The 25,192-nt window shown below is 33.8% G+C and overlaps 2 protein-coding genes across 2 annotated transcripts in view; one reads left to right on the forward strand and one right to left on the reverse strand.

Moving 5' to 3' along the window:
- The window catches only part of LOC128990897 (peroxisomal acyl-coenzyme A oxidase 3-like), a 43,573-nt gene extending 33,011 nt beyond the window's left edge, over positions 1–10,562 (forward strand). Inside the window, exons 11-15 of the mRNA XM_054413546.1 lie at positions 2,778–3,008; positions 4,804–4,958; positions 5,579–5,714; positions 5,830–5,984; positions 7,007–10,562. Coding sequence (XP_054269521.1) covers positions 2,778–3,008; positions 4,804–4,958; positions 5,579–5,714; positions 5,830–5,984; positions 7,007–7,111 — 782 coding nt within the window. The 3' untranslated portion in view covers positions 7,112–10,562. The remainder of the gene's footprint in view (positions 1–2,777; positions 3,009–4,803; positions 4,959–5,578; positions 5,715–5,829; positions 5,985–7,006) is intronic.
- A 746-nt stretch (positions 10,563–11,308) lies between these two features.
- LOC128983279 (hydroxypyruvate reductase-like) lies at positions 11,309–24,073 on the reverse strand. The gene is made up of 11 exons (XM_054402517.1): positions 23,878–24,073; positions 21,458–21,609; positions 20,504–20,569; positions 19,899–20,052; positions 18,114–18,246; positions 16,472–16,578; positions 15,199–15,392; positions 13,789–13,949; positions 13,065–13,271; positions 12,666–12,821; positions 11,309–11,549 (listed from the first exon to the last, which is right to left on the reverse strand). The coding sequence occupies exons 1-11, from the start codon at positions 24,010–24,012 to the stop codon at positions 11,413–11,415; spliced, it is 1,602 nt and encodes a 533-aa protein (XP_054258492.1). The 5' UTR covers positions 24,013–24,073; the 3' UTR covers positions 11,309–11,412.
- Positions 24,074–25,192: the final 1,119 nt, after the last annotated feature.

Here is a 25,192-nt window from a genome sequence, read left to right on the forward strand (position 1 = left end):
CATAATAACTGATGTTTCACAATTAAACTGCACCAAATATGATTTATTTTAGTTAAAGATTTTGTTATTTATGTAACTAATGTGTTTTTGACCCATTATTTGGGAGGACTGAGGAGGAATTAGTCCAAAAACACCCCCAGTTCTGTAGGGTTTGAGCTCCCTTGACTGAAACGTCCCGATTACGTCATGTCACAATCCATTTTTTTTTTTATCAAACAGTGTTACAAAGACTGCAAAATGATTTTGTTTGTCATTGCTATCTGAAATAATGTTTACTCAATATTTATTAAACATGAACCTTTTTCTGCACGGGGAAAAATCCCAACCTGTCCTGCCCCAAACCTGTCCATCGGTAACAGATATACAAACATAAACCACCTAACGAATTGTGGATATTTATAGGTATGCACTGTGGATGCGATACTCCTTGGTGTTGATTAACGTCTGCATGAGTGAGAACGACTATCCGCAGTACTTTCCTGAAAACTAGATCAATTAATTTGTATATACCAAGGCAAATTTGAATTCCACTATAAACTGTAGGTCCCTTAGTTGCCATTAGCTGTGTGGGCTATTAATTAACAGCTGTGTCTAAGGAGTAAGTCAGCCTTAGTCACTAACAAGACTACAAGATCACGCCACTCATCCTACACTCATCTCCATTCATACTTTGGCTTAAAATACCTACTTTTATGGTCGCCATTTCATTGAAAAGTAGGGGTGTGCGAGTATTCGAACATCGAGCTTTTTCGAGCCGAATAGGACGCTATTCGGCTCGGCTCGTGATTTTCAAAAAGTTCGAAATGTTCGAGCCGAATACTTATTGAACTAGCAAATAAAAATTAAATTAATAAATAAGGAACTAACTTTCATTTAAATTTACTCTCCTCCGTTTCATAATTGTGTCTTGATAAGCACGAACCTCAGCTCAGTCAAGACGCAATGATTATCGATCGTAATTTTGAGGAAACTACCACCTATCGCGTTGTCTTTCTAACACAACTATTCGTATCGTAATATACAACGCAGTGCGAGTGCGTGATTGGCTAAGTCGCTATGACGACACACGGTTGCCGTGGCAACCTACAGTGCGCACTGAGCACTGCGCCTTGTGTGGGAGGGGAGATTATACCAACAAACTATTTCAGGAATTCTATTTTGGGACGGATGAAAGATAAGGAAGAAACAAAAAGTGGTCACGTGTGCAAATGTAGTGGGCGAGACAATAAGGCTGTAAACGAGTATCGTCGTGTCGTTGTTCCTTGTTTGTTTACTTTTTCAGATTCCTTATCAAACGCCCCTATCTGCTATCTCTCTTTCTCTCTCTCTCCCTCTCTCTCTCTCTCTCTCTCTAACAATGTACTGATTAAACAGATTGTGGTTGACGACTTTTCTACTTATAAGTTTCCCTGCGGTTATTTTAGTTCAATCAATCCCATAACCTTTCTAATGTTTATCAAAATAATTAATTAATATGTTTTGTATTTTATTTCCTTTAAACCAACCCCTATTTACGATCTGTATTTTATAGAATAAAATGTTTGTTTTTAAAGTTTGACTGGCCACACAATTTTGTACCTATTTTATTTTGTATAAAGTAACAGTTACTTTGAGGATTATATATATATATCAATAAGTGGCGCGTGCTGTAATGAGTGCTTTTTATTATCAAAATAAGTAATGAGTTATTAATTTTTGATAGTACATGGGTCATTAAATACCATAATGTGATGTAGTTTCCTATTTGTATCTTGAAAATAATAATAACTGATAGTTAATTCTGGAAATGAAAAATAGTGATCGCATTCATAAACCTGTTGTCAAAACAGCAACGAGGGTGTAAGGGTTTATTGTTTCAGACGCAAGGGTGTTTCAAGGACAAAGTGTTGGGCCACCCGGATTGGGGGGGGAGGGGGCGGTGAGACTGTGTGAAGGGGAGGAAACTGGTTTTGGCTATTTATTGATTAGTTCCCCGACCCTTCTAGATAACAAAATTGAGTGACAGTGTTAAATCATTGTGTTCTGCATTTCATTTCTTGTTTACTTTGTGTGTTACTCTATTAATTCTAGTGCTTTGGTCTATTTCCTCTATATGTCAATTATATATTTTTTAATATATAAGTAAAACTTGTCTCTCCACCTTTTTGGATCCAAACCAACCATGTTCTTTTTTGATTAATAGGATTCATAAAACAAAAATATTTTGTGCATGGAAAACAACAAGAATAATCACGTGTTTTTAAATTAATTTTGTATTTATTTATACAAAATAGAATTAAATATTCATAGTAGTTACAATATACATATGTAATCGACTTGCTAGTTGTTTTGTCGTCATTCAAGGTCGCGTTGCTGTTCTGTTATGAAAGACAATCTGATTGTCTCAGTCTGCACTGCATATCTCTTCAGGCCTTCAATCGATATCCTTTTATTTCTTGCATCTTCATTTAGTTCAGTACAGTTCTTATCGTGATTATCTACTATTTGATGTCTTGACAATTCTCAATGTTTTTAAACATATTAAAATAACATTGTGTTTATTTAAAAATTGACTGAACATTATTATTATTATGCACTTTTTTAAGGAAAAAAGTATAATAATTAAGATAAGGTTACGCTAGGAAAAGCTCGGCTCGAAAAAGCTCGAGCTCGAACAATTTTTAAAAAGCTCGGCTCGGCTCGGCTCGAGGTTGAAAATCACTATTCGCACACCCCTATTGAAAAGTATTAAAAGTAAAGTATTAACACTTTTAACACTATAAATTTACTTTCCTCAGGTGCAGGACTTAGTGACATCAGGAACGACCACGATGCCAACTGTACCTACGAAGGAGACAACAATGTGTTGGTACAGCAGACGAGCAACTGGCTGGTCACTCAGTGGTCACAGAAGAACCTGTCTGTGTACGACACACCCATGGGGTCTGTGGCATTCATGCGTAACGCCCCGGTCATCCTCCAGTCTCGGTGGACGGCTAACAGCTTCGAGGAGGTGTGCGATTTACAGGGTGAGTGTGCTAAATCAGCAGTAAGGTTGGATAAGCAGAAAGGTCAGATAGCACAACAAATTATAAAAACTGAACTGTGTTAAAAAAATCATATATGTCAACAAATTAACAAATACACCACACGTTTTGTCACTTGTAGTGTGGTACGTAGAAGTCGAAAACTTTTACAATTTGGGATCAATAATGACTTGTTACATACACTAAAACCAAAACTGTATTTTCTCTCTGGATTTTAACAGGGCTTGCCAAATCCCACTGTCGTTTTAAAAGAGGGTTAGGCAAACTTTTAATATTATACAATAAATTAATAAATAACTTTTAAACTGTTGGCCAAATGTTTAAATATTACAAGTTAATAAGCTTATATGTATGTGTGTAATGGTTTAAATGTTTTTTTAATGCAATAATTTACTTTCACTTTCACAATTTACAATAAATACCTACTTTTTATTTGATGAACACCTAATACAAATTAGTAAACTAAACTCAAGAACATACAATTAAAAATAAATTTGAAGTTACAATTGTTACTGCATAGCTAAAACATAAATAAATTTGTACAACTGCATTCCATTCCAAATTCCAACCTTTTTTGGTACAAATTTAATTCCACCAACTTTCAGAGTAGGCCTAGAATTGAAATCCTTGTCGGTCAGTCTGTTAAATTTTTAAATTGTTAATCTGCCCACATAAGAAAGTCAAATCAAAAAGTTATTATAAGCCCTTGGAAAAACTTTTTGGAAGAGTGATGTCTTCACCAGTAGCCTAATTTATTTTACCTTGTCAGAACCATTTTGCAATCTAACTGTGGGCCAGAAAAAAACACCTCACAGGCTGCTCATGACCCCTGTTCTAAAACACTGAAAGTGTGGCGGCCCCAGGAATTCCACTCGGCGGGGGGGGATGACCACCAGTGGTTATGGAATATACCTCAGTAAAAAGGGTGGCGGGGGGGTCCCCTCCCCGGAAAAATATGTGGAATCTAATTCCCAAAAACATATTTTTATACATATTTAAGCTTTAAAATATGCTCAAGCTAATAGTATATAAGTTTGCTACTAAAATATTAAATATTTAAGGGGGGTGTATATCCCTAAACCCCCCCCCCCTGGGACCGCCACTGCGACTGAAACTAAAACAGAGGGATAGCAGGAAGGTATGCAGCTATGATAATTGCTGTGTAATGCGAAAATGTTGAAAACAAAAACAAAATTCAGTAGAAAGTAGGCAACTTAAGTCTGGTGAGTCTCTTCCTAATACAGGGGTGTTGAAAGGGGTATTCTAGGTGTATTCACTATGGTGTACAGTCATGTTGCACAATTGCACACCTCTTAATGTTACTCCAACATTAACTAAAAGAGATTAATTAAATAACTCCAAAAATTTGATAATTTTATATTTTTAGTGAGTTTTTTTGTTTGTTTATAGCCATCATCATAATCTACTTAACATAACTACAAAAACACTAATGCACAAGTCTGTAAGGTAATACATTTTACCTACAACCGTTTACCTACCTGTTTCAGTTCTGTTTCTAGAATTGATAAGTTTCACATAACTGCATTGTTTACTTTCATAACAGCATAGTTTTACTCATAACAACACAGGAAACGGACCAAGTAAAATTCTCTTAGAAGTTATGAGAAGTGATTGTTAGTAATTAAAAAACTGTCTTAGGTAAAGTAGTGTACGCAACTCGCAGACTTGTGCCTTAAATTTTATACTCGTGTCGTTAATACTATCTTTACGCAATTGTTGCGGAAAGTACTATTACAAAGGTTGCATTGATTTGCAGTGTTGCTGAAAGCGTACCAATGGCTGATATGTTACCTGACCCAGAGTACCTTTGAGCGACTGAAGACACAAAAGGCACAAGGCAAGGACGCCTTTACTGCCAAGAACGACTCTCAGGTGTTCTTTGCTAGAACGCTCAGCATCGCTTATGTAGAGGTTGGTTGATTTTTAATTTTTTTTTTTTTTTACTTTTGAAAACATTGCATACATTAAGAGGCCTACAGATAGTTCTTGCTAAATGTGGTAGATGCGTTCTTGCAAGGTGTTGAAAAAGCAAAACTGCATACCATTCGATTATGCAAACATTTAAAACAAAACGTAAACATTTTACTTCTATTTTTATACTGTTCGGCACTCTGTTCATTGTATTAGACCAGTGTTACCATAAAATAATTTGTTGAAAATTATTTTACTTTGGGATAGTGTTGAAATTTTTCATTTAAAATCTACAGAGGTGTGCGAGACCAAGGTTTTTGAACCAAGCCTAAACAATATATGGTTTGGCTTCATTTCCTGACCAAGTGTAATTTTTAAATATTTATTAGTAGTATTCTGTATTTTTTATCGGAATTAAAAATGTATTTCATTATTAATTTATTTCAGTGTTTGATCATTTAAGCTTTTAGGCAGAACTTTGCTTGTCTTGAAACTCAAGCCTGTTACATGTCTCTAAAAATTCATTCAATAACTATTTTGTTTATATTACAACAATATCGACATACTATATCGATAATATTAAATTGTAATTACTTTTTAATTGGCAATTTAACTTACAGCACTACATATTGTGGAAGTTCTCCGAGCGGGTCGACAGCCAAGCGGAAGACCCGAGCATTCAACAAGTGTTGAAAAAGTTGGCAGCACTGTACGGTGTGTGGAGCTTGGAGAGACATTTGGCAACACTGTACCAAGGTATGTGAAAAAAATTCAGTTTGAAAAATGTTTTTATTTCATAGCTAAACCGTGCAACCAATCTTTGTATTCCCATTTTACATAGGATGACATATAATTTTTTCTTATGGTACAGGAGGGTACGCGGTAGGACCGCAGCCAGTTGTGTTGCTGCGGGAAGCAATTCTGCAGCTCTGCAGTCAGTTGAAGCCAGAAGCAGTTGCGCTGGCTGATGTCATTGCACCACCAGACTTCATCCTCAACTCTGTTCTCGGTCGGTCGGACGGAAATGTGAGTTTTATTCATTTGGTTTTAGAAACATAAGTTGTACCATAAACTAACCAACACAAGTAGACTTTTTATCCTATGAAAACGTTGATGCTCGTTTTTGTTTCTTATTCATGTTGTTGACAATAGGCGCTAGTGTCGACAACAATTTTTGTTTTATTATTTTAATGTTAGTTTGATGATTGTGCTTTACTGTTTGGTTATTTACCTAGGGAAGGAGTTATTGTTTATGGATAGGTTGTTTTATTTGGTTAAACAAGGTTTCAAATAACTGAAATAACAAGTAACAAATTTTAAGCAAAAAAAACACCCTAGCGGCACTGGATGGAACTAACAATAAAATTGTTTTCAGCTGATCCTTAAGCATGAAAATCTACTAACGGAGTAAATTTAATCTATAACTGTGCTTACTTGTTGATTGAGCAATTTTAAAGCCTAAGAAAACTTGAAGAAGAGTTTTCTAGTGGTTGAGTTTAGAATTTGAAAACTCAAGAATGTGTTTAAGTTGAATGTGGATTGGTTGAAATATCTTAATTAACTTTGTTACTGACTAAGAACAGTTGTACCCTTAGCTACTATTGGATCAATGGTTAAGTAAAGCTTGGGCCAGTTTTGAAATTTGAACTTTAAAAAAGCCAAGAACTATCCTCAGTTTTGATTGGCAAAGATGTACAGTAGAACCCCTAATATCCGGCCTCAGAATATCCGGTCCTCGGTTTATCCTGTCACTTCCCGGAATCGATACCAAAAATATTTCCCACGACTGTAGACCTAGTCTCCACGATTTGAGCGTTCTCACGGTTTATCTTTTTCCTGTTCATATACATTTTTAGCAGGCTCACTACTCAGTTGAGCTAGTAGACTCCCAAAATAGTCTTAAACACTACTTTTAACCAATTACAAGTTGTTATTAGATATAAATTATGGTTTTAGTAATAGGTTGGTTTATCCGTGGCCGGTTATAAGGGTATTTACTGTATTAGAAAAATATCCAAGAATGCAAACATATTTGGTAATCCTTCCAGGTGTACAAGAATCTTCAGTCATCATTGTTCCAAAACAAGAACACTTTTGAACGGCCGTCTTGGTGGACAGAGATCACAAAGTTTACTTCACGAGCTAAACTTTAGTACAAAAGTATACTTGCAGCTATTCTCTTCTCGTAAAATGTTCTTCCATTGTTATGTCTAATACTAGAAAGAAAAAGTTTTACACCTGAGTTTTTACAAATATATTTAGAGATATTCAAAGAGGTTAAAGTTAACAAATACAGAAGTTGTTTGTTTTCATACTTTTTTAGTGAAAGGTAAAACCAACTACATTCTATTTTAGTAAATGCCTCAGGTTCATACGATAGAAAGAAATAATATTAGAACAAATATTGCTGTTAGTTATAGTTTTTAATCAACAATTAGTTTTAGTATTTTGTTAGTTTACCCATACAATCAGGTGATTTGTTGCCAAATTGGAATTACGAGCTTTATTTTAGGTTAGGTAGGAGCTATTATTTCAAGAGTAAGTGTAGATTTTGGTAGGCATGAGTAGTTGGTGGGGATAGACATATGTTGAGTACATATAAACTATCAAATATTTTATTTGGGGTGATCCAAATTCAGTTTTCCATTTAAAAAAGAAAGAACTCATACTACTATACATTTTCTTAAATATTATTTGATTAACATTACCTTTGACATTTTTAATTAATAGTACTAAAAAAGCACCTGAAAATGGCCACCACTGGACCACCCACTGCAGTTAATTCTATCGAGGAAGTTTTTTAATGATTTTCAGCCTTCAGGTTTTCTTTTTTCTTTAACTTGGCAAATGTTTGCTTTCAGTTGTTCCAACAATGATCTCACAAAATAACATGAAGATTTTCATCGTTCCATATTCGTAAATTCTGTTTATAAACATAACCAGAGATAATGAAACTTGCTTCTTCAGAGTAGAAGATATTCTTTGACAAATCAATCAATCAACCGTCTTTATTTGTCTTTGTACATAAATACAAAAAATTGTGTTATATGTACATAATATGACAATGCCTATATATACACACACACCTAATATACTGTACCATCTACATAGTTTTAAGGATCACCAATCCCAGACAAACCTTGCTCCTAATGCAAACTCACTAGTAGAGAAGACCTGAAGAGAGAATAACTTCCTTCTTCTACAAATCAGTTTCAACTTCCTGTTGTTTCAACGCCCATTCTGGATAAATGCTTCACAGTCAGTGATCACCGGTTTTCAGTTTTTGGGCTGTAACTGTTTGTAAGAATGTAATTGCAAATCCTTATGCAAAATGTGCCTAAAGTTAACCGTAGAGAAAAAACCTAATGTCTGAGAACAAAGACACTGATCACTGTGGCTCTTTGTTCACAATAACAGTCACAGCAGTAATACATTTGGATAACCGAATTCACAATGAAAAACAGACCTTATTTTATCTTAAATGGTTCCAGTTTCGGGAAATTTCTTTTCAACATCGTGAAATTACACTCATTAAAATGGTCAGATTGACATTCAAAGAATTCGTAAGAAATTATATTTCTGCCGAGAAGTTGAACAGCTTTAACACATTAAATAAAACATTCCATTTCGTTAATCTGCTATGCACTGACATTTTGATGTATTGCAAACATGAAACAAAGAGCAGCTGTTCAATCGTCAGTGTTGCCAAAATAGGAAACTGAAATTGAATCACCCTTTACCAGAAAAAAGCTCAAAATATTAACATTTACAATATGAAACATGAAACAACTGTTAACAAATAAACAATTGAGATCAACAATGAAACAATTATGTGCAACAATTGAAAACTGATGTTATATGAACAAAGAATAAATTTAGGATCTGTGTAAAAAAAATGTTATGGTGTACCAATAATTTTTGGAATATAATTAATTAATACATTTTCTCTACTTGAAGTTATATAATGGAATATTGCATGCCCTAGTTATATGTTTAGCTAAACAGTATTTGGTTGGTTTTCATGGCTGCCTTTTAGTTTTAAGTGAAGAAGTAAAACTGTAAAAACATATTTACAGATAGCTTAACAACACATTTTTCCAAGGAACTTTAAACTTATCTTAATGTTTTATTCATAAAATTGTTCATATTATTAACATGAAAATGCAATAAAATTAATTGGGACTTGCATTTTATTCAAATGATTGTATTATGTTAAAGTACCAATATTTCAGTTCAAAGAACATAATCTTGTTCACAATTTTGCAATTAAAATATGTTTTAAAACTGTATAAAAACTAGTGATGTGTCAAAGTTAAAATTCAAATCCACGGAATCTTAAGGAAAATATATAATTTATACGTAAGCACTTCTTTAAATTTTTACATGGCTTATTGGGATTTTAGTTTATTTCTCATCAAAGGTTTCATTTTGGCAAGGTGATTGATAATTTTATAAACTGGTAACCATCACTGTTGAGATTTTACTAAAATAGCAAGTGAAAAAATTATCATGAGAATTTTTTTTATTTTTTCTGTACATTTAAGAGGAAGAATTGATTGTAAGAAATTCTTAGAAAAATCAAAACTCTTAGATTTGACCATCACTAGTTAAAGCCCCTTCTCCCTTAGACATATTTTGATTACTGGATATTTTACATGCCGTTTATTTCCAATGGAAAGTTTACATCAAGTCCTTTGACTATTTTAGATGTTGCTCAATTTGTTCATTTATGTACCTTAAAAGCTTCATAAAGTGGCTATTTTCTCATTATTTTTGCTCAAAGAAATGAGTTTTGATCTCTACTTAATACGTAAAACTTTGATCAAATACACAAATCAAAGCAAAGAACATTTTGTCATAAAATAACCCTCAGGTAACTTAGTTAGACAAAACATTTATTTTGTCATGCATTATTAAGAAAATAAATGTAAAAATAAGTGTATGTAATATGGTGTCTCTATATTACAAAACATTATTTTATTAGTCATGTCTAGATTAATTAGAAATCACTTTAAGAATAAATTATGTTTTTTCAAGCTTTTTAGAACACCCCTGCAGAATAAAATTTTAGTTGATTCAGTTCTTACAAAAAATGAAATAGTGCTAACAAATTAAGAATAGATTGTTGTTTGCAAAAGTTTTATTTCTCTTTTCAAGTTTTCTTGTTTAAACCTTTAGATTGTTTTTCCCTTTTTACTGTTGGTATCAAGTTAATGTTGAAGGTATATATGTTAAAAGGGCGCTGCCTGAATAAATAACAAGAACTGGTTAAAGAAGTAATTTGTGGTTCATGAGCAAAAAAGTTAATGTATATGCATGAAACTATTGGGCAGTATTTAGTTGGAATATTAATTCAAATAAATGGCTGTAAAGTTGTATTTTATAGTAAGATTTATCCACAAATGTATGTACTGTAGAAGACTTTGTACCTTGCAGTGTTATTCAACTCATAATCAAAAGTTATTCTCTATAGGTGGCTGAAATTATGCTTTGGGTTTAGAACAATGTGTGTCATCTAGTTAAGTAAATTATAAGTTGTGTTTTTATATATTTTATTTCCTGTTAGTGGTTAATTGAGAATAAAATCTGAATACAGTGCCTTCATATTTGTATTTTTTTATCAAAGTATCACAACTCAAATTTTTTGTGGTATAGAAAACCCCTTGTAATGTGCCGAGATTGATCGGTGTTATAAATTATGCTTACATTTTGAAAAACTTGCTGTAACAAAAGTACAAAGAAAGATTATTTTCAATAGTGGCAATTATTAGCAAGGGCATGAGGGGAGTGTTTACCCACAATTTAAGAAAGATACATCAATTAATTTAATGTTTGTGCATAATCTGTCTCCATATATTCCTGGTGGTTTTTGCTGTCTACTTCTAATACACAAATTCTGCAACTGCTTTTGGGGGATCTTAGGGAGAATTCTTCTAGAGCTGAACTTAAAACTGGTCAATAGATATCATTTTATAGACCAAAGGAAGCACATAGCATTAAAAATGTTGAATAATCGATGAAGCTAAGGATGCAAACCTGAATTAGTTTTATGATACTGCACTGTAGCTCAACTAAAGGTCAAGAGATTTAATTATGCATATTTATATCAAGTTTTCCCATTTCTTCTAAAAAGCGTCAAAATGATGTAAACCAGTTTTGATCGACACACACTAAAGAGGATGCCTGGCTTAAAAAACAAAGCATTAGACAGACTATTATTATATGGTGCTAAAGCCAAATATTAGCAATTACTGTAACACAAACTTTGATTTTTAATTCATTCATCTCAATACTGAAAAAAAACTATGACCGCATAGCTTAAGTCGAGGGAAGATTCAAAGATACTAAGATATTATAAACAACAAATATATTCTCTCATACAAGTAGTAACTTAAATAAACATCATTTTTGAATACTGTATAATATTTTAATATAAAGAAGTACGAATTAGTATTTAGTAGACTCTGACATTGGGGACTTCCAACTTGGCTTCCAAAGGTGAAGACAATCCAAACACGTAGAAGTTTTGTGATTGTTCTCCAGACGCAGCCGAGTAATTCACGACGTCAACACCCTTCGCACTGAGAGCCTCTGTGAGAAAATAAATGAAATTAAACATTTGAAATATTGCATTCAATCAACGTCACGTAAGATAATATCTTACATATCTTACAAGATATACTGGCATTTTAAAACCATGCCTACTGTCATTGACCTATGCACCACCAAGGCAGTCTAGACTTCATGTCCGGCCGGTACTTGTCGATCACTGTCTCAGTAGTTTTATTAATTTTATATTTTAAACCTTCGTGTCCGTTTAAAGTCTGTGTTCGGTGTTTCTCGATTTGTCAAAACTATGGTGACCCTCAAATGGAGTGAATATTTTATCCTTGTACACCTGAAGATGACACCACGGAGTTGAAACTGGTTGCAACATAAAGCAACGAATTGGATTACTTAGATGCAAGGAATTTAATTCACTCTATGTATTTAAAAAAACTTGCATAGCATTTGAAAGATGAAAAGATGAAAGCAGATAGTATCAATTGTATATTTAGGACTTTTCAGGTTTAAAAGATTGCCACTGGTCCTTGACTTAGATATTCTGAAATACATACTCCATGGGTAGCAATTACTTAGTCCAGGTATCTTGCGCTTAAAAATAGTCTCATATACAGGGTGAACAACTTAACTGGGCCACCATTGGTATCTCATAAACTATATTAGATTTAGAGAAAACATTAAATGGAGAACTTCAACTATTTTCTCGTGACATTAAAAATATGACAACTTTTTTTAAATGGTAGCTATTTTTGACATTTCTTATGTTTCATACCTTTTATGTGATTATTTTATAATGTAATTGTAATTTTTAAAGTTTTTTATTCTTCATAAATTCATAATTTTTCTCTACAGCTAAGTTACTCATTTAGGAGCTACATCGAGGGAGTTACACCCTGGAAAGAGTAGCCTTCTGTGTAGCCCCTAAACTAGTGAATTCGGAGAGGAAATCTTAAGAGTACATAAGTCTCAAAATTGCATCTACATTCTAAGAAGATCATAAAATACAGAGTGTTCATAAGAAATTTTTAGCGCCATCTTTGGTGACTATGTTTGAAAAAGTGAAATTCGTATTTGTACTGTATTTTGTGATTTCTTTCAAACTGGTAATATATTTTTGGTAGTATATTTGGTAGTATATTTTACCTGATATAGCCAGGAAATCTTGTCTGGGGTTGGCACCACTGAACAGTTGGACACTGTTCCAATCAGCTGTTGAAGTGCCAACAAGTCTACCAACTTGAGAAAACTGAGCTCCATTAACAGCCAGCAGGTAATGGATAGTCTTGCTTTTGATTGTTCCTGTGGAATATGTTACAGTAAAATTAATTGTTTTCAAATGAGCCCAGAATTAGATATGCAACAATTTAGGAGCACTCATTGTGTAAGTGAATTAAATGAAAAATGCTTCTTTATTAATGTGAACTTACATTAGCGTACAGTTAACATCTACAATACTACAATAATAACACAATGGTTGTGTTTTAAGTAAGGTCAATTTGTGCGATTATCTACTTAGTTCGCTTGTAGGTTGGTAGCACTGACCTGTGACGGAGTTAGTTCCCTTGGCGGTGGCAACGCTGACAGTGACACTCTTTTGCTCGCTTGGCTCGTAGCGTTGGCTGACAACAAGCCCCGCCTCCTGAGCTAGCTGAGGGGCGTTGATGAGGTTCAGTCCGTTGCTGGTACGTCCGGTCAGAAGTCCTACAAGAGCCGCAGTCCCCAGGAATCCCATGTTTTCCAGTGCTGAACCTTGAGAATAGAGTTAACTGTGTGAATATAAATTGCAAAGAAATATTGAATTTTCTATCTTCAGTGGTCAATGATGGTATAAAAAGTGAGGAAAAAAACAATTGAAAGCCTCAAAGGTAGCTTTTTTTTAATAAAAAATATAACTTTTGTTGTATCTCATGGTTTTAACTTCGTGCCAAAAACACACCGAACTTAATTCTCCCCTTATCTATAAAATGACTTTTTATTTGAACAAATATTGATTCAATTTATTTTCCAAGTAAACCAGTTATACAAAATTGAAGCAAAAGTAAATCAAGTTTTATTTTTGGATTCTTTACAGTGGCAATACTAATAAATTAATCATTCATCAATTCATCTGTAAAGTTACCTGGAGCTAAAATTTAATCCATCTGTAATATTGTAAATGTGTTTAAATTTGTTCCAAGAACAAAAATTACAGAATTTTCCGTCTGTGTTTTTAAGTCACTGGATTAGATATTTTCTGTACACAACATAAGTTTTTGACCGAACTTACCTTTCCTGATAAGCTCAACTTTAGCGTCGGCCCTGTCTTCGTCTTGAAGCAGTTTACCCAGCAGACGTCCGAGGCTTGTCGTCAGTTCGATCCACTTGTTGTTGTACGGGACGCAGGCTGCGCTCAGCACTGGGGCGTTCACAGCTCCGGTGATCTTGTATCTGTGGGCAAAAATGGTAATCAGCTGTCAATAGGCTTAAAATTCAGCCGGTATTAATCAAGCGTATAGAACTATGTTACTTTCTGAATCTATATTAAGATTAAAACATGCTACTTAGATGCTGGATCTTCAAAATAATAATAATCAAACAAGTAAAACATTGCATATTTCATACAGCAATTCTGCAATATCAAGTGTTAGAAACAATTGTGTAATGACACTTAGTAAGGTAATGTAATGATAGTTAGGGATGTCTATTGATTATCATGCTGCAGCTTAAGCATGATTCTAACCGCTCTTTTTTGCTCCTTTAAAATGCTATCTAGATTACATATTTTTGTTGAGCCGTAAGAGTGCTATGCCAAACGAGATATGTGAATGCACATGTGCAAAATATATATTTTTTAATGTTTTTAAATCACAGTAAAAAGACATACTTGATAAAACATGAATTCCAGAATTAATTTTACTTAAAACTCAGCTGTTGAGCTGTCGGATCAAGTGGAGGGGATAGATTTCCTGTCATAAAACCACCAAAATTTTGTGAATGGAGTATAGTTTAACACTAATACTGAAACCCCCGTCTGACAGGCCCACAGGAATTTTCAAAAACGCATGTTGCCAACACTGTTTACTTGGGAGATTCCATTCCCCCAATACCTTCCCCCCTTTTCCTCCCCTACCTATTGATATATTGTTTGTTCATTTTGCATGGGTGCCGTGACCTTGACAGGCTGTCTGTTCATAACATGCCTGTGTCAGAAGCCCATCGTTAGTGTATTTTAAAGCGGGGTCTCACAGGCCGAGGGCTTCGGTTTGTGTGTGTCTAAGCGGGGTCTATTATTTTTCAAATGGGGTCTCACAGACCGGGGGTTTTGGTTAACCTCAGCCTAGGTAGAGTTTCGGTATTAGTGTTAATTTATTGGCACAAATTTACTTTTATGAGGTATATTACACGTTACATGTGTCGAGTAAAGAGAGTTACAAGAAGAGTACAAAGAAGTAAGAGCAAGAGTTGCATAGAAAATGAGTCTATATTTGAGAACACATTACGTAGCAATTTAAATTGCTCTAGATTGTGAATATGATTTAAGGTCAAATTGATAAGCGGTAAATATGTAGTTTTACTATCTTCCCCTATTTCTGTTCCGACTTTTTGAGTTTTGGAGTTGTGGGGTTGTATGGGTACTCTACTGTACTTGTATGTATAATAATTCAATGTACTAAGTTTTTAATTATTAAATACTCACGGGGATTTGGGATCATTGAGTGCAATGAACTGCTCTGCGATCTCGACGGCCACCCGAGTTTGAGCCTCGTCCGTGCTAGCGCCAAGGTGTGGTGTACAAACCACCCGTGGGTGTTGTATCAGGGCCAGGCTGGTCGGGTTCCTGGGAGGCTCCTCAACAAACACATCCAAAGCAGCACCACCGCACCTTCCGTCCTATGGAAATTTAAGTTAAAGGTTAAAGCAAAGTCCTTAAACTTTACTGCCTATTTCGTTTTATAAATACCACCATAGACAAATAGAATGAATATAGACTGGCAGCAGTGCTGCGGTTAACATATGTTTCCGCGCTAACCGCTAGGAGTGTCGTGTAGTTACGGCGCACACCGCTGCAACGTCTGCTGGTCGCATACATCTCCTGCGCTCTTTGCCTGCAGCGGTGTGTGTCGTAACTACATGACACTCCTAGTGGTGGGTGCCGGAAGCTTTCTTTGACAGTCTATATTTATTCTATTTGTCTATGATACCACTGAAAATTAATTCACTCGATGTGAGTTCATATTAACAATTTTAGACTCCCAAAATGATCTTTGAGAAATTAACAAAGCTGCTATTTCTTATATTTACAAACTCAGCCATGCAATACGATTTTCAAAAATAAAGCTACAAATCTACCAGTTTAAGGAAACTGTAGGTAATAACATTGCAAATTTGCAAAAAGTAAATCTTTGTTACGGTACCCTCAGAGAATAGCATATTTTTGAAGAGTTAAAATTGTGTCTCAGTCTTTTAAATCTTATTTCAAAGTGTAAGGTTTATTATAGTTTTATAAATTTAGGATGCAATCACAATCATCTTCTTAAGCATAACTACAGAGAAGTAGTTGGTGTCTTACATCAGTGCTGGTGTCTATGGCAAAGTCCAACACCACCCTCATGTACCACAAACCTCAAGGTGGAGGAAGACCCTGTGCCCTGTGCGATAAGAATTTCCGCACAGAGATTTCAGGCTTTTTCTTGCCAAGTATATTTCCGACATAAAATATCTGATCTGAAAGCGCACAGTTGTCCCATGAGTGTGTTTTCTCCGTACCTCACTTCTCTGTTTCATAACTTATGAGATATTGTAAATTGAACATTTTCATTGTTATTGGGCTTGCAGTGTATTTGACAAAATGGCCACTATCAAAGCCCTGTAAGTCAACTGTCAGAATCACTTAACAACTACACATTTTAATAATTTAACACCTAATCCAATTAAAATCACATTTTTACCAAACACCCTTGATCTGTTACCTTAAGAGCCTCCAGTAAAGCTGCCTCATCTACGATGCCTCCTCGAGCGACGTTTACAATCCTCACACCTCGTTTGCACTTGCTCAACACTTCACTGTTTATAAGATCTGAAACAGCAATGGTAAAATAAAAAATAAAGGTTAACCAAAGGTTATTTTACACTTATTTTCTCAAAGAGTATACTTTAAGTGTTTCTTTAGTTTTTTAATTAATTATAACAGCAGGAAAACACAAATTAACTTATTTCAAATTTACAATTAGTTTTCCTGAAAAAGTTGTTAAACAATTACCGGCTGTTCTCAATTAAGCTATACATATATTTTTTACATATATATACATTTTTTACATATATATATTTAGCTATACATATTCTTCTATAAATCAATCGTTCTATCTGATGAAAATCAGCTGACTTTGTAACAAAGCTCATTTCATTCAAGGGTCAGGGCCAACTCATTTTACACACCCCTCATTTCTATTCAGAAATGTGTTAATAAAGTGTGTCACTTTTCTTAATGAATGTGTGTAATTGGATGAGAATTGGTGATTCAATGGACTTGTTTGGACCATGCACATAGAAGTATAGTAGGACACAAAATTAAAGTCCCATGTCTGCAGGTAGAGTAGACCCGTCCTAATCCTGTTTGTCAAAACAACGCTATTGTTGGGAGCTCGGCAAGCAGACGGGCTGGGAATACCACCCTCCCTCGCTGTTCCTAGAAATTCCGTGTCCTAATACAATTTGCATAAATTGAACCATAAGACTTGGACCATCATGCGAAGGCTCATTTATTTGATCATCTGAAAAAGAGGAATAAAAACAATTTTGAGTGAACGCTCTACGGAGTTCCCGTTACCGAGTTATCCGGTCAAAAAAGAAAACAAATAAAAAGAAAAGACTAATTTCTAGGAACAGCGAGGGGAGGGCGGTATTCCCGGTCCGTCTGCATCGCCAAGCTCCCAACAATAGCGTTGTTTTGACAAACAGGATTAGGACGGGTCCACTCTACCTGCAGACATGGGACTTTAATTTTGTGTCCTACTATAAGGTACAGAGAAAACTTGTTTATGGGACAACCACACACTTTCAGCTACAGTTTATTGTGCATGGGCTCAGTGCTCAGTGCTTTAGAGCAATGTATTTGTGACAAGCAAGGAAGAGCTAGAGCAGTGAGCAATGTGCGGAAGTTCCTATCGCACAGGGCACAGGGTCTTCCTCCAGCACAATTGTTGTAGTGTGTGATGGAAAGGGAAAAAGGGTGTGAAGGGGTTAGGAGAAGCAACAGTGTTGGACTTTTCCCTAGACACCAGCGACTAGTGCTAAATACCACTAAGTGCACATCAGAATGTTTCTTCTGTACCTTACATCTCTTCGTACCATGACACACAGCATGGTTTTAATTCCGTGAAAACTTCAACAGTGCCTTTTATTACTGGACCATTACACCCCTTATTTCCATTCTGTGCTCTCCGGTTACAACTGTACTCCTTCCTTGTTTTGCTTCTGAGTTATAATTTATGTTCTATATTCAGTTTTTTTTTTCTAATTTTAGGTATACTACATTATGGAAGGCATACAGTCTTAAATTACATCAAAATGCTCTTAAATAAGGATACCAGTACTTAGAAATAAAACACTCACTACGAGTTTGTGGGATGAGAGGAGTGTGGATGGTGATGTAGTCGGCTTCGGGCCAGATCTGGTCTAGGTCTCGCTTCTCTACGTTGAAAGCAGCAGCGTCCTCGGCAGACACCATTGGGTCAAACCCAATGGTCTACAACAGAGGTTAGAGAACAAGTTTAAATAGCCCTAATGATATATTTCAATTTTTTTCAACTCCCAGGAACCGAACGCTCAAATGTTTTTATATAGAGACAAATATACCAGATATTTATTACTATGGGATTGAACTAGAGGCATTTCCCTAGCACAATCCAAAAAGGGATTAGTAAACCTGGATTTTTCTAGATGCAACGGTGGAAAGCGGAGTCGGCTTTCCTCTGGTCATATGGATTTTAATGTTCTGTTTTCCTAGAAGCGGAGCAGAATTATTGGAAGAGTACAAATTACTTATACACCCTCTTGGTGCCCTAATAGCAGAGGAGTTGACTGGTGGAGTGGCTTTTTCTAACTTAGGTAGGTTTTTTTTCTTTTTATACAAAACAAGTTAAAGTTTATAAATTTCTCACTTGTTAAACCAATGAGTTTTGATTCAGATTTCATTTGGAAACCTCTTCATTATTAACTCTTATATTTTACCCTGACAATTAGAGCAGTAACATTCTATGTAACAAAACGAAACTAGTTAGAGTAAATAGGAGTAGTTTGATATGAAAGAACTATGAAATTACTCTTAGACAAATAAGATAAGCTTAATAAACAGTTTTATCTGGATACAAACAGGAAAAACACTGTTCTTACACCATTATATTCGTTATGGTATCATTAAAACGTGATATCAACGGCTAGGCCAACATTTCAGAGGTCAACGGCATCAAAGGGAATGTTGTTTCCAATGTTGCATAACACTAATGTGTTTGTTTACCATCCGTTGGAAATTTTTTTTCTGTTTCCACTCACAAGATGTTTGGATGAAATCAAACTTTGTCTTTGACGGTAAAAATATTTTTTCTATAAGATTCAATCTTTAAGCACAAAAGTTGTTTTGTTTTGGATCTAGTGTACAATCTATTGCCAATAGTGTATGTATCTTTTTACTATTTCATAAGAAAAACTGAACAAAGTCTTTTTCCTGACTACGTTTCTTCTATATTATTATCTGAGTACAATTTATACGGTACTAATTTACAGTTCAAAACCAATTGAAGGGAACCAGTTTTAGAATAGTATCCATATTAGGATATTCGGCACAATTTTGAAGATGAAATGTTTAATGTAAAAGAAAGAAAATTTTAAATTATTATTTTTTTTATTGGTTTAAATCTTGCCAGGCAAGTGTTGACACCCCAGTGGTTCAGAACCCACCTCACGCTGTAGGTCTATTTATAAACCAAATAATGAATAGATGTGTGCCATGAGAACGTTCTGTGTTGATGAACTCTCTCCAATAAAATCATAACAATATCTCTAAAGGAAGACTCGTTGTTGCTGATTTGCTTACATCTTGTTATCAATTTGACCCAGATGCAACCATGAACTTTGAACAGGAATGCTAATTGCGACTAGATTAAAAACTGTACTTTCAGTTTTTTACAGTTTATCGCAACACACTTTTTGATTTTCGCCCTCGCAAAGACAACTAATAGACATATATGCAACTGCGTAGTAAATTTCAGCTTTTGTAATCAGCACTTGTACAATTCACCAGTGTCTCTAAAAAATAATACAGTTCTCAACGTCAGGGTCCTCCTATAGGTTTTATTTAGTCCATTATGTATATTTTACATCATATGATATGATTCTCACCTTCATACCGAAAGCTTGCATGCGTGCAGCCACTTCTCTGCCTATGCGGCCCAACCCCAGAACTGCTAGAGTCTTGCCTGACAGTTCGCTGCCTGTGTACAGCTTACGATCCCAGCGGCCTTCCTTCAGTGACTGGCAACCCTGAGCGATGTGTCTGCGGAAAACACATATCTTACTAAACTTTTATCCTAAAAAATATTTCTTAATCATTTCACATATATTATTGTTGTGGAGGCATTCTTTTACCATGTTTGGTTATGTCTTAAATTATTTTTTATTTTGAGAAAGGGGGTGCGTTACCCTTTTGTACATCTTAGCAATACAAAAGTATGTACAGTATATACTGATGATTATGTGGATAAACCCTTTCCTTACTTTGTTAAACAAGTAAAGAACAATAATTTTGCAACATCAATATTAGAAAAACTTATCATGAAAATAATTCAATTTTTGAAATTGCTTTACTAACACCATTTATAACCTCATAGTAGAATAGAAAAATCAAATATTTGTTATGGTACACCTTAGAAAGTAAAATCCTTTAATAATTATTTTACTCAATGATGTTATACAGATTTTTATGTCACAAATTAAGTGTTACCAACCTTGCCATTGCTGTAATGAGGGAACATGTGAGCTCACAAGCACTGATGGAGTTACCACCAGGAGTGCTGCAAAACAACAACTTATTAACAGATAAATCAAATACAAAACATGATGATTAATAATTAGTTCAGTATTTGACCTTTTAAGTCCAATATTGAACTTCATGAGTAAAATAAAAACTTAATAATTAGCATAACTCAACAAGTAGTGAGAGATCGTGTGACCTAACTTGTCCATAGAAACCAACAACAAACCATACTTACTTGGTTTATTAGTATTGTTATGTTACGTAGTCTGTAAGTTTTGATCAATTACCAAGCTGTCTAAACTAAACCTCATAGAGAGCACTGTGTAGATAAAATGATTGGATAATGTCTCATTCAGGTTTGGTGTGCAGCCCCATGACGAGATTCAGTAAGGGACCTACAGTTTATAGTGGAATCCGAACCACATTTAGGACCCCAATATGGTGTATGGCTTTGCGAGAAATAACTACAAGACAATTTTTTTTTACTACCACTATATGGAAATGATCAAATTGCCATACCTGTAAAAAGTACACAAAATAGCTCATTGCCGCTCTAGAGCGGGAATGCATCATTTCCGCTCCCTAATTAGCTGCACAGTTGTTGTGTCTACACCAACCACACTCACACGAGCACAGTAATTTGTATTCTTACTTAATACACAAATAGCTATTATGAATTGCACTTTTGATCAGGCTATTTCCTACTTTTTACCTACTGTTGAAATAACCTTGTCGTATAACAATATATATTTTCAAATTATTTCCGTGAATTTGATACCCATAAGATCAACATGTTAAATTATGTATAATTAGATAAAAAAATAAACCATATCACTCAAAGAGCTGAGTGAGTTGATATTCCATATATATATTCTAACTAAATTGTTTTCCAGTAAATAATTAGGTGGGTTACTGATTTTCTTACTTGAGTACTATGACTCCCTTGCGAGTGGCGGCTGGGATGTCAATGTTGTCCACACCAGTCCCAGCACGTCCGATCACGCGCAGGCCTTTACAAGACTGCAGGACGTCAGCGGTTACCTTGGTGTCTGACCTGACGATCAGTCCATCGTGTTTCTGTAAACAACAGTTAATATCTTTATGTAAGCAATATTTAAATTTGAAATAATCCTTCCTTTACGTGGTTCTGAAAAGTCTGCTCAAAATCTTGTAAAGCAAATTGTACCAGAGTAAAATGTTCTAGATTAAAAACACTAGATTTTTCGTCCTTATGGGTCAGCTATAAATTTATATTTTGTTAGGAATGTATCCTGCTAGCATTTTGTAGTAGGCCCACACGTTGATATTTCTATCTAGTCGGTTAACCCTTTGGGTACCAGAAATTTATTTTAGTATTTTCCAAAAAGTGCTAGAGTTTTTTTTTACTAGGTATGTCCGAAAAGTCCCAGGCTTTTCACAGAAGAATATTTCCTATAGAGAAATCTTGATGGGTCTTTAAGTCCAGAAGAATCTTATAACTTATCTTGAAAATTGTTCAGTTTATGTATTCAGGATTTTGTTGTTTATTTGGCCTAGTTTGTATTTCAATGACATTTATAAAATAAGATTGTTAACCGTGACATAAAATTGATCATATTATTCTATTTATTTACAACCTTGAAATTTGTTCAAGTTAGTTTTACATGTTTTCAATAAATGGGACTCGGTGGTTGTCCATGGAACAAGTAGTAGACAACTGGAAATTAATATTTCAATAAATATTTTGTTTTTCATTATAAATCCCACTTATATCCGTGACATTTGGTTGGATCGTAGTCTTCAAGTTCAGAGTCAATGTTGAATTACATAACTAGATGAATGAACCTACACACATGTTTGGGGCATAGGTTATACTGATTACAACAATGGCCTTGCATGTGTTAAATGATCAGCAAATCAGCTGGTCAATTAACAGCTGATTAGTGAATGAGAGTTTCAGAAAATTTTGCATTTTTTACAACTCTCTCAAAATGAATCGATTTGTCCTATTTAATAGTCTATTTTAACCTCAAGTAGCACTTAAATTTTAAATTACATTGTTAAAACCATATAAACTCGTAATATAAAACAAAACAACAAATTATAATAATAAATACCCTAGAATAATAATAATAACAATAATAAATAGTAGTTAACAAAAACTTAAGGTAATATATTTTTGTGTAGGCCCCTACTTGGGTTGCAATAATTCAAAAATATTGTTTTTGTCACCTCTATATTAAAACTTATAGGTGTTAAAATTTTGTCTAAGGTTGTAAAATTTGTATTGTAGAATTTAATTTATTATTTTTTTTTTCAATTCAGAGAAAACTAAACGGTTTAAATATTTTTTGAATGGGATGGACTAAAGTTAACTATCATGCATTTTACTAAAATTTAGTGTTATTTCAATAGTCTTGAAATCTTGTATTTGTATGTTATAAAACCACTATCTCCTGCTTATGTAACTTCCATCAATAAAATATTGATTATAATGTTTGAAGTGATTGTGCAGAAAATGTGCATGGCATAGTACACTATTTTGAACATCCTGCATTTCAATAATATTAATATGCTATAGTAATATTTGAAATGCAGTTGTTGTGCTAAATATATTTGAAAATTGAACTAATGATTCACACATTTTAATTTTTAATTATTGACAATTCAATCCCAACAAAATCTAGCTTAGGTCCAAAATTGTTTATATCTTAATGAAAAATAGCACCATTTTTAGAGTTCATGTTAATAGTTAAGTTATTTTTAATGTTTTTGTTTTGTTTTACAAAATTTAAATTATGTTGCAACATTTTTAATTAGTTTTAATTTATGAATTTTAACATGTCCGCTGAGTGGTCAGCATTATATCAGCAGGTATATAAATATATGATGTATAATAAATATGATAAGATTTATTCAATTTAAGATAAGTTAGCACTCCACATACATGATTATGTTTATAATAATGTTTTTAGCCTAGGCCTACTATAAAGGTATTACATATCATTAGCAGTGAATGTGTTGATTTATGTTTGATAAATAGAACAATTTATTGAATTATTCACAACATTTTTCCAAAACATAACAAATCTACTTATCAAATATATGTCTTACATTTAAAAAGTAAATTTAAAAGAAAACTGGGTTTTTATGTGAGTTACACAGTTTTTATATAAAAATATTACACACTTTTAAATATTTCAACAATGGCAAAACCATAAACGATTAATAAATAAAATATTTATAAACCTTTAAATGTAATGGTTTGATAATGTTTAACAAAAACAAATAATTTTCAAATATTTAAAGTAATCTTACTTAATAGGCAACTAAACAAAACCTGTAAAGCAAAACAAATTAACTTACAGAAAGCTCCTTTATCAGTTCCTCTTTCGGCAGTTTGTACTTGCAGGTGACATTGATGTTGTGGGCTTTCAAAAGATCAACACAACTTTGATCGACGGCATCGCTAATCAACACGTTTTTGATCGTAAACGGCATTTTGATCAACACTTTTCAACACGTTTCGACCAGACCTAACCACGAGCCGACTACTGTAGAAGTGGACTGGGTCTGCGGTGCGATCAGTTTTATAAATCACTGCTCTCTCCTGATTGGCCGGTTCCAACAATGGTCTCGGATCAGCTGTTGCATTAATCGCACAGCCCAGTTCGATGGTCAGACTAACATTAGAGTATTTAAGTTTAATGCAGCGTTTAAGTTATATTGCGTAATTTAAATAAAGGCAATTTGTTTCACTGATTTTATTGACTTGAGTACAAACTAGTTATCAATGTAGATACCTATTTATTTCCCTTTTATGGTTGCTGAAAATAAAAAAAGCAGCATAAACATGCTTATCGTTGTTTTGAATATTTGAAATTTAACTGAATGATTGTGTACTAATTTATGGAATTATTTTATTTACTAGTAAAAGCTATAACACTTTCAGTTGGTTATTATATTTATTTTTTACAATTCAATAAATTATGTAAGAATACTACAACGTTTTAAAATTATAAATTTTACGTATTTGTCATGAATGATTATTTAACAATGCTGTGTATCTTAAATGTTTAATTTTAATTGTTAATACGTTTAAAGTTAATTGTTAAGTTAAAACTATAAAATTGTAGTGTGAAAATATAAAGGTTTAAATTGGTGTGTAAATTATTTATTCTTACAACAAATCGTTAATTTGAATAATAAAATTATTTGATGATGCAAACAACTTCAAATAATGAGAAGTACGATTTTTTAGTCAGCTAATACGAGTTTTTGAGCTTTCAAATGTAACACTTGGAAAATGTTGAAACGGGTAAGTTTATTTTGTAAAAAAAACCCACATTGTGTGATTCGGTAAATATGATATGTAATTAAATGATTTACTAGGTACCTAACATAAAGTTTAAATATAATACTACGAAATATACGGAAACTAAATAACCTTTTTAATACACATTGAGGAAAAGTTCACAAATATATCCAATTCGTACAATTACATGAAAAAAATATTTCCTTATATATTATCAAGCTGTTTTATTGGGTGCTATAATGGCTTTCTCTACAGGAGGCTATGATACTGTTCTTCAATAGACTACTCAAATATTTGTTTTTTTTTCTGGATATATGCGCTTTACCAGACTGTACATTCTATAGCCACGTTCCTTGGAGAATAGGA

This window comes from Macrosteles quadrilineatus, unplaced genomic scaffold, assembly GCF_028750875.1.
Source record: "Macrosteles quadrilineatus isolate MER2022 unplaced genomic scaffold, UCM_ALF_1.0 Scaffold_1__1_contigs__length_201487025, whole genome shotgun sequence".
NCBI lineage: Eukaryota > Metazoa > Arthropoda > Insecta > Hemiptera > Cicadellidae > Macrosteles > Macrosteles quadrilineatus.

Bases quoted from the DNA above. Each gene is read 5' to 3' on its own strand.
- LOC128983279 (XM_054402517.1), bottom strand. From the start codon at position 24,012: ATGCCGTTTACGATCAAAAACGTGTTGATTAGCGATGCCGTCGATCAA. The intron at 20,570-21,457 runs GTAAGAAAATCA...GTTGTTTTGCAG, and splicing joins AAGGGAGTCATAGTACTCAA to CACTCCTGGTGGTAACTCCA. The intron at 12,822-13,064 runs GTCAGTGCTACC...CATATTCCACAG, and splicing joins GGGAACTAACTCCGTCACAG to GAACAATCAAAAGCAAGACT.